A 10,730-nucleotide genomic window follows, 5' to 3' on the forward strand; every position below is an offset into this window, starting at 1 on the left:
AAATGGAATCCCAGTTTTTGTATTGTTTATTTTATATCACAGGTCTACGTTTACTCTTGAAGTAACTTATACCCTGCTATATCCATCTATTACTATTTTATACTGGAATCTGATTGGCTAGTCATTCAGAGGTCTGTTATTCCTACACAACTCAATAAATCAAAATTAATAACGCACAGTCATCCGGTATACTGCAAGTCATCTTGATCACTGCATTTCAATATTACAAATAAATTCAATATCAATATGCCTAATTGATAACATATATGAGATTATATATATAAATAATAATTACGAGAGGAGGACAACAATGCTCGTCCGAATCCAAAGTTTGCGTCTCTACCTGTCATGGTAAACACATTCATCTTAAGGATTGTGTATTCTTCACTGTCACAATGTCTCAAAATCCTGAGTGCATGTGCATCTGCAGGAAGGGTGAAGCCTCTTGCTTGTTTTGTTGCACACCAAATCTGTTTTCAGGAAAAAGAGTCAGAGCAAGCCTGTAAGTTCCTGCCAGCAATGTGCAATACAACGCAAGAGAAGGGTCCAGAGACGTTCTGCATCTTGCTTGGCCTGGTGATATTTGCGACAGTTCTGGCTTTGATTTTAGAACAAATGAAAAAAAAATTCAGATCATGAAAAACATTTTAGCAATAATGACACGTTTAAACGGTTCCAAGAGGATTCCAAGATCAGGACGATATACTGTACACTCTAAAAAATATTGTGTAGACTCAACAAAAAAAATTACGCAACAGTTTGCATCAATATTTTTGAGTTGTGACAACTTCTAACAAAATTAGGTTCATCCAACAAACTACATTGGGTCAGACAGATCACTTTTTTCTTTTAGATGAAATGTATTTTTAAGTAACACCAACTTAAAATTGTTTGCTCCTTATTGAAATTATTAAGTTGTTCCAACTTTTTTTTAATACTGACTTAGTCAAAGACACCGGTTGCATATTCACTTTTTTATTTTATATCTCAATTTACAAAATACTCAATAACAATTAAAAGCAAGAGCTGAATGTGCCTATAGCATCTCCAATGAGATGCCTTTTGAGTAAAACAGCCTTTGTGGTCATTTTCTTTGAGCCTAACCATATCCTAAGCAAATGCTCTATCCTTCAGGACAATGGTAACCTCTTTAAACATAACCAAAACCCTTTTAAATGTCAAGAGAACAAAATATTAAACATGATTAAGTCTCATGTTCTCATCTTGATAAAAATCCATAAAATAACTCTGTATTTCTACATTAACTCTCATTATCCAGTACCATGCAAAGCATGATGGGAACTTGAGATCCTCAGCAATGCTATACTTTGATACAACAAGCATCAGTCACGTACCCTCAACTGTAATAGATTAAGTTAAATGATTGAACATGAACAAATTTATTTTAAGCTTTTCAAATACTTGACACAGAGTTTGAGCTTGTTTACGTATGTTACATGGTTTGGGAGGAGTCTTGAAATCAATTGGTGTTGAAAAATTAAGTTATCTAGCTAATTACTATGAGTTAATGCAACTTAAATATTGTCGTAAACACAAACACCGATTTTTATGTTAAAATTACACACAATATTAAGCTTAAGTAATTATCTGTCATGATTCTCGGGTGAGGTGAAAGACAGAGGACCTAAGTGCAGACGGGAGGTAAGGGGTTAAACAAGACTTTTTAATAATACAAAACAAAAAACCCACGATGGGGAAAATAACAAAGATTAAAAACAGGAACACGGACTAACTAAACTAGACAGGACTAAAAAATAACATTTACCATATAAACTACAACAGACTGCACTGCACTGCACTGCACTGCACTGCACTGCACTGCACTGCACTGCACTGCACTGCACTGCACTGCCATGAACCCACCACGAGCAACACACACTACAGTACAACGATTCAGCACAAGACAGAGGACACAGGGGCATTAAATAAGGGGACAAATCAAAGGGGAACAGGTGTGGGGCATGAACTAATAAACAACCAATAACGAGGGATACAAAAGGGCGGGAACACAGACAAGGACCGGAGAGAGTATCGAAGGCCGAAAGGGTCAAAAAGACTCTCTCCACACATAACAAGGGATCCTGCCGTGATTCTGCCACAAGATCAAGAAAGACATGACAAGATGAGGCAGAATCACGACATTATCAACATTATAAAATAGAGTTTCACACTTAAAAGTTTTAATTATACCAAAAATGCACCAATTCATTAAATTAAGTTGTGCCAACAGAGGCCATGAATTATTTTTTAGAGTTTAGGTTTGAGGTGAATAAACATCATTTCGCATTTCTGTCAAAGTTAGTGTCAGCTTTAAAGTGTTTTTTGTTCTTTAGTCATTGTGTACTATAGTTACCTATTAAGTTCAGCTGTCACCAATCCTGTCATCCCTGTATTTATTTATCAGTCCTGTTTCTAAGTTATCTGGTTCTTGCATCTTTTTGTATTATCTTTGTTATTTTGTTAAATTAAAGTTAAGAGCTGTAGTTGGATCCTCATCTTATGCTTTCCCTTCTTCCCTGACAGTTCTGTGATTTCTTTTTTTTTTGCTAATTCAGACTATGAATTTTCAAAGTTCAGCCCATGATCCTTTGTATACTTTATAATTTGCACCCATCTTGTCTAGGCTCTCTGAAGCCCCATTCCAACCATCCCTCTGTCTTATATTTACATTAGTCACGTAGTCTGACTTGGTCTTATTCACTTTTACTACATTACATAACTAATATAGCCCACTTGAAGGAGTGAATTAAAATGAGTGAACAAACTCAGACACCAGACCAGTGCACTAGAAAGGGCTGCAGAAGCCATCTTCTGCCAAGAATCAGAAATGAATTTGGTGCTACTGTCAGCAGTGAATATTGACTGTACACTTGTTGCTGCAGCAGTGCATCATGGAATTAATTAATGGCACTTTAATGCCCTATATGGTTTGTAACACCATAAAATGGCAGAAAAAAAGCTTAATTGAAACCCTTGAGCTATAAATCTCAACAGTGATTATTAAACAAATAATAATAAAAAAAACCCCGTATAAATGGCATCTTTCCATTAGACATTTGCCTGATGCAGGGTGTTTAATGATCACTATTAGACAAGCATTGATTTGCAAACTGTGTATATGACCTTTTTGGGGGATGCTTTTCCATTTTTGATAGGACAGGGACAGTAGACAGACAGGAAAGCGATGGGGAGGAGAGAGGGCAGAACTTGAACTCAGGTTGCGCTGCATGTCTGGAGCACTCTTCACATGTATGGGATTCCTTTTGTGCCAATCAGAATGAACGCAAACTTTTAAAAACCGAACAAAAATATACAATGAGAAAGAAAATAAACACTTTGATAATGAAAACAATAAACTCAATTGCAAGAAAGTGACATGATTTTCAAATAAACTGCTATTTTTCTTAACAATTTTCTAAGTTTCGTTTTTGCAAATAATAGTTTTGAATTCGCTGCTAGATTTTTCATTTGCGCTTTCCGAGTTTTCGTTTACGCTTCTCAATTTTTCGTTCGCCTTTCTGGCACAAACTCACGTGTAGACAGGACTTATGTCCGCTTTATGCTGATTGGCTAGTGAGTTTTTGATTGACAGCTCCCTGACAAGGAAGTCGATACTGAAGACAGTACAGTACAGTGACACGAATCTTAGAGAACGATCTGCATGCTGTTATCTTTATTGTTTGTACTTAAAACTACTTTCTTATTTAGTTAGTATATTAGTAATTGGTATTTGAAGTTGGTAAATCATGCGCGGTGTGGATCCAAGCGTCATCCTAATCATCGTCCTACTCAACCTCAGGTAAATGAATGTAATTCAGAAAATAAAGAAAATCGCTAAAAGTATTATTCCTGTACAGTAGCAATTCTGTCTTTACTTAGCTCGTTCATTGTGTGCTTTATATTTTCTGTCAGGTATTATTTTATGGACTGTAAGATTATTTTCTTAAAAAGGAACGAACAACTTGCATTATAACATCCAATAAAGACATGTTACAGATTATTGGGTTGTGAGAAATTAACGTGCTAAATGAAAACATTGCTGCATAGCTACTGTACAGAGATTAAAACTTTTAGCGATTTTATTATCTCGGTTACATAAATGTACCTGAGGGTGACTTGTGTCCAGCTGAGGAGGAGGATGACGATGTCGCTCTTGAAAACAGTCTCCTTTTAAAGAATTAAGTCCACTTATAAGTCAAGTACTGTATCTTTCTTTTTAAACTCATGGTGAATGTACAGTATTATACCCCTTTCATTACATTCACAGAAAGTACACCTCATAAAACAGTACCAATACATTCAAATGACATTTATGTTTTTTAAACGCTTCAACAAAACAAATTCATAAGATGACACAATTAGAGGCCTTTAGAATGTTTTATTAATTTAGTCTGCCTCTTGCAAACATCAATTTCATTATGTATTTACACACCTACATAAAACAGGTTAAGGAAAAGCAGAAGAGAGACTTCTTTAACTATAAACAAACATTTAAAGATAGAAACAATACATAAAATGCCACCACGATTATAATGTATAAATTAGAAATATGAACTTGAAGCATAACACTTTATTGTATATCTCCTCAAAACTCACTAGGCATGTCGTTTTCCTGATATCATTGTAATTATAAATTATAGACTGCTGTTTTGACGGCCTCTAAACCCACGTAAAGTTGCATGTGAATATGGCTAGCTATCCTGTCTTTACTCGACGTTGGCTTGTTGTTACGGCGTGATAGTGCCTGGAAGCGTGTCCTACTTTTAAGTGCGTGAAAGTTGGCAACCCTGCTAATATACTAACAAAATAAGAAAGTAATTTAAGTACAAACACTAAAACAATACAATACAGAAAACCGCAAACAGATTGCTCTCTAATCCGCTGCACTGTCTTCAGTATTGACTTCCTGGTCAGGGAGCTGTCAATCCAAATCTCACTAACCAATGAGTGTAAAGTGGCCATAAATCCCGCCCACACGTGAGTTTGTGCCAGAAAGGCGAACGAAAAATTGAGAAGCGTAAACGAAAACTCGGAAAGCGCAAATGAAAAATCTAGCAGCGAATTCAAAACTATTATTTGCAAAAACGAAACTTAGAAAATTGTTAAGAAAAATAGCAGTTTATTTGAAAATCATGTCACATTCTTGCAACTGAGTTAATTGTTTTCATTATCAAAGTGGGTTTTTTTCTTTCTCATTGTATATTTTTGTTCGGTTTTTAAAAGTTTGCGTTCATTTTTATTGGCACAAAAGGAATCCCATACAAATGACCATGACAGGCTCTGACTTTGGTATATTGTGCAGAAGTGTTTGCTTGTATTGGTTTGTATAGACCACTTTTGATGACACAAACAACATTGGTTTAACACTGCACAAACGTTTGAACAAAATACAACCAACACAACATAAAATAAAACGTAAATGAAAATGAAACTGGAAATGCCTCTGGACAAGTGTTTACATCTTTCAAAGTGGTCTACACATAATGATGACTAGCACAGATACATGTGACATCATTACATCAGTAATAGCTACTGCATGCTTGGCAGACAATTTTTAATAAATATTACTATTTTTGTAAACGTTTGTTTATTTTATGAAACCTAGGTAGTTGGAATATCCGTCTGATACAAGCAACAAGACACATAAAGGTTCCGTTAAATTTAGAAACCCTAAGAGGGTTTTAGTGATAAATTCACTATAAACCACAGTTTTTGGGGGATCGTTGCTTTAGTAAATGCAATGGTTGGTCAATAAACGTTTTATGAATATTATGATATTATATATTTACTTTATTTTGATATAATATAAATTGTAATTATTGTAATATTTTATTCATGCACTGTAACTGAAACCACAGTATTTCCAGAAAGAACATGATGACAAACGCCATTTTAATCCAACCGAAACTTGCATGACGAGTTTGTATCACTATGAAGTTAAAACGCCGAGTCTGACTCAAAACCTACTACGCACTCTACCTAGACAGCATTTGTGAGCAACACAGATGCTCAGCTTTGATGTCAAACATGCACCCTAGGCAAACAGCACATGAAGTATTGAGCCCGCCACTGTGACTCTCCCCTGCACAGAAACAAACACATCGATACTAGCCTCACGTTCACCGCCACTCTTCAAAATACACCTCACGTCGACTTTACATGACGAACGGATAAATGAATTTAATCTTACTGTGATGTGTTTGAAGTTATTTTATACTTGAGGGGTTTATTTTGAGTGTGTTATTTATAGGAAGTGCTCACCTGTAGAGTCACTCCCATTGCAAGCGAATCTCCCCCGGAAATTCTCTCACCAAACAGGTAAGCGACACACGCCGCGGAATATAACGTGTTTCTTGTTGTAATACCTTTATTTGTTTCTTAAACTTGCACGTTTGAGTTTGGTCGACCGTTTGTTGGCTAGTTTTTTATTTAGACGCTTTAGTTTTGGACTTTGTAGTTGTTTTTGTTGCTGCACTTGTTTGGGGCGTGTTCAGCTGTGAACTCCACCGCTGTTCTTACTTACAATCCACTATTATTTAGTTCATTGTTTATTTATCATTTATTATTTTGAAAACAGAACGTGTGTTTGTACCCACACTGCTGGTGGTCTCTCAAACATGGACCCTATGGATGGAGGAATGCGTTACACTCCCGGTTCGTCGGTAAGGCTCATCTTGACTTTACTAACTGTTATCATTTTGTAATCTTACAACCTCCCGAGGGTGAATTATAGATAAAACCCAACATGTCTGTTTCCAAAGGTTTTAAAATGTTGTCACATTGTCTACTTTTCACGTTGAGCTAACTTAACCAATGCTACTCTCTCTCTCTCTCTCTCTCTCTCTCTCTCTCTCTCTCTCTCTCTCTCTCTCTCTCTCTCTCGCTCTAATTGTTATGCATACAATTTAGACACAAAATTAAATACTTGTGCAATAATTACATTCGTTAGACCAGGAGGTCATATATTCAAGGTTGTCAAGAGTTTTCACGGTATTTGCAAATCTTAAAGTATAAGGGAATGTCTTTATAAGTGAGTAAGATATTGATAAAACATGCACGTTTATACATTTCATATCATATTTCATTGACTAGATAGTATTCTTAGTGAGTGTCATCTCTATAAAATATTTCCTTATATCCACTAGTCACAAGCATTTGAAAAAGTTGTGGGAATACAATACATTGGTCATGCGGTTTGATAAACAACAAGACTATGCCGTTTGATCAGAAAGGCTTTTAAGGTTAAATATAAATACTGATATTAATACTGAAAAATGTATGTTTCCTGTTGTTTTCTTGACCTTGTTATTTGTTAGCTGTGTTATAACACATAGTCAGTAAACAAGGCACATGTGAGGTGTCAGCAGTATCACTCTTCTTCGGCTTTGTGTAATTATTATGACGTCATTTCCTGTTTGAAGGAGCTATCTTAGTTTTATTGTAGGTTTAATAATATTTTGAATGAGCTTTTTTGTATATTTTTAGTGTGTATGTTAATACTAGTTAATATTGCTATTTGGGTTTAATTGATTTTGATTTAAGTTTTCGTTTATTTCCATTTATTCATATTTTAGTTGCCTCAGCTTAAACTTACATTTGAAATAATGTTTAGTAAAATATATTTTATTTTAATTAACAGATATGTTTTACTCAATTTAGTTTCACAAGTCTGTCTGACCCAGTATTAGTTTTGCATTTGTAAGCTTTTCTTTTTGCTAATCGGCAGATTTTTGAGTTTAGGTCAATCTGCTTCTGAGTATATTAGTGTATGAAGTATAATTCTTCATTGTAGGTCCTGAGGATTGGATTTCAATTGACATTTACAAGACCTCAAATGAGGTGCTTACTGCTTACAGCAGATTGTGTGTCTGGTAATTATGGGTTGCTGGTGTTCTGAGGGTTAATGTTAAAACAGTCTGGAAATAAGTTGTATATGTATGGCTATAATGATATGCGAGGAGCTGGGTGACAACCAGTGACCAATATAACATTGATGTCATGTTACACAGTTTATTAAAGGAATAAATTGTACAAAGTAACAACATTTTCAACATTTACATTACAAATATTTAAAAACAGAAAATATAAATCTTTCTGACCCAGGGAGAACAAACAGGTTGTATTTGTCTGGCAAGTGGGTGAAATTATTGGTAGATAGTGTCAAAATGGTTGATATAAAGAGTCCATATAATGATTTATACGAGTCTATCACTCATTCTGTGCTGGTCAGGTTAAGGATTTAGGAAAAGAAAAAGCTGATGTTTTGCTGTCTTTGTGGATTTGTTAAATATTGAATTAATATAATCCTCGTAGGTTTTTTAGAGAAGGACAAAATCCTAGAAAGCTCAGCGTGACGCTTGAATGATCAGTGTCACAGCCTGCACGCCTGCATGCATTCCACAGTTCCGTTCCGGCATGCTTACGACTTTACTACGAGACAACACCCCCACAAATGAAACCTCTACAGAGAAAATGACTCAGGTTAAAACTGGAAAGCCCCCCTTGTTTAGAACATCTATCATGTTTTTCCTTCGTCTATGCCATCATACAGTGTCAACCACCTGACACTGGCCGTCTTTTGTTTACAACGGGACTTTATCCTACATTAACTTGTAATGCAAACAGTTTTCTGGTTTCAAGACATAACAGTTGACATTTTCAATCAGTATTCAGCATTTCAGTGTATAGTATGTCAACTTCATGTTACTTTCCCACCATAAGATGTGGACATACTGAACCTTTGGACAAACTAGTGACCTAGTAACAAGTAGTAAATGTTTAATGACTTTCTTTCGGAAAAGAAGATATTTTGAAGGAAGTTGGTAACCGAACAGCACTGTTCTACTGTATGGACACAAAACCAATGCAAGGGAATGGGGGCCAGTTAACAATATTCTTCAAAATATCTTCTTTTGTGTTCTGCGGAAGAAAGAAAGTCTTACATGTTTGAAATGACAAGAGGGTGAGTAAATGATGACCGAATTTTTATTTTTGGGTAAACAGTCCCTTTAACTCAACAACATTTTGTCAAATCACAAATGATCACAGGTCAGAACACTGTCATGTATCTAAAGCATGACAAAAACTTGGAAACGATCCAGCAGTCGTAAACGAACCATTTGTAGGTCAGTGTGTAACGTAATGATTAATGTGTCAAATAAAATGTGAAACATCTTAAGTCCCAGAGTCCTTTTAGTTGGTCTTAAGTGACCTCATTAAGAGCTTTTATTTCAATTCAATCCTAAACAAAACCTTCTGAACCGTCACTAATGCTCATATAGAATGACTGATTGTGTAGAAAATAAAAAGAGGCACGTTCTGATGATGACATGAAGCAACATGTCCTTTCCTTGAGCATTCTGTTCGTGTAACTAAAGTGTTATGAAATGATGATTCCTTTTGATTTCAATTCAGCATGAAATAAAATGAATACACGTCTTATTGTGCACAATACATCGGTGCACGTTTTTGAAAGTTGTATCATGTGAAAAATATTTTCTTATCACTTGTGTCATGTCTGCTGTAGCTGGCATTTCTAAAATCTTGCCAATAGTTTCATAATATAATGCTGGATAATGTCATAAAGTTTACTACAGTAATAGGAACTAACAAACTCGCATTTGTTCTGTTACGAAATGCCCACTTCACAATTCAAGATTTAGTTGAAATATCAGACATTTGCGTTCTTGTCGAATATTCAGTTTCAGTCCCAAATGCATAAAGTAAAGTGGGTTGCGAATGATGTTTTATGTTGACTTTAAACTCACACCGAGGAGCGTTTTGATGCTGTTCTTGTATAATCTGTGCTTATTCTGTCAAAAAGATCTGAAATTTGCCTGCGTAATTTAGGTTTTCAAACAGAATCTGTTGAGAATATCTGATGTTATTTCCTTTTTCTTCCAACCGACTGGTTGACTTTTGAAACGGTAGAATTTCATGAGATGAACGAGCCACTTTGTTATTTCTCTGCTTGTCAACGTGCGTTGCGTTTGTGTCCCTTCAGAAAAGAGACTGGGACCAAGCCGTCACGTTCCTGCCTGCGTCAAACAATAAAAAACTAGAGAAGAAAAAGAACCCGGGGAAGGTGGGGATCATCGTAGGTCTGGTGATTCTGGCGGCTGTTTTGGCGTTGATCATAGGGCTGTTGGTCTGGCATTTCCACTGTAAGTCAGGACTGCAATTCATTCGTTTACTTTTAACTTGTCAGGTAAGGTCTTGTGGTCTTTTTAGTACAACATCATTCGTGACTGGGTTGATTTCATTTGTATCTTGTTGTCTTTTGGTGTCCGTGATCTGCAGTCCGACAGGATTTGAGGATACCAAAGATTTTCACCGGCTCCTTCAGGATTACCAATGAGCCTTTTGTGGACGCATTGGAAAACTCGGAGAGCCCGGAGTTTAAGAGATTGGCAGCAAAAGTCAACGCTGAAGTGAGCAGAGATACTAATATTCATTTTGGTTGCTCATAATGATGACAGAAAAATAATTGTTGATTTTTGTTGGTTAGCTGAAAACAATGTATTCCGAGTCTTCAAAACTGGCCAAATATTATGTTGGTTCCAACGTGCAAGCCTTCAGGTAGGATTGCATACACATGATCCAAGACAAACATAGTTTTGCATATAAAGGCATGTACACACAAAGCTCAAAATGGATGCAAAATTGTCCGCTTCTCTCTCTCTCTCTCTCTCTCTCTCTCTCTCTCTCTC

The 10,730-nt window shown here is 35.8% G+C and overlaps 1 protein-coding gene across 1 annotated transcript in view; it reads left to right on the forward strand.

Moving 5' to 3' along the window:
* The first annotated feature begins 6,095 nt into the window (after positions 1-6,095).
* st14a (ST14 transmembrane serine protease matriptase a) overlaps positions 6,096-10,730 on the forward strand; it is an 11,802-nt gene continuing 7,167 nt past the window's right edge. Inside the window, exons 1-5 of the mRNA XM_057348601.1 lie at positions 6,096-6,339; positions 6,599-6,683; positions 10,025-10,184; positions 10,321-10,451; positions 10,529-10,599. Of these exons, the coding sequence (XP_057204584.1) occupies positions 6,639-6,683; positions 10,025-10,184; positions 10,321-10,451; positions 10,529-10,599 (407 nt within the window). The 5' untranslated portion in view covers positions 6,096-6,339; positions 6,599-6,638. The remainder of the gene's footprint in view (positions 6,340-6,598; positions 6,684-10,024; positions 10,185-10,320; positions 10,452-10,528; positions 10,600-10,730) is intronic.

The sequence above is a fragment of the Triplophysa rosa genome, linkage group LG12, assembly GCF_024868665.1.
Source record: "Triplophysa rosa linkage group LG12, Trosa_1v2, whole genome shotgun sequence".
NCBI lineage: Eukaryota > Metazoa > Chordata > Actinopteri > Cypriniformes > Nemacheilidae > Triplophysa > Triplophysa rosa.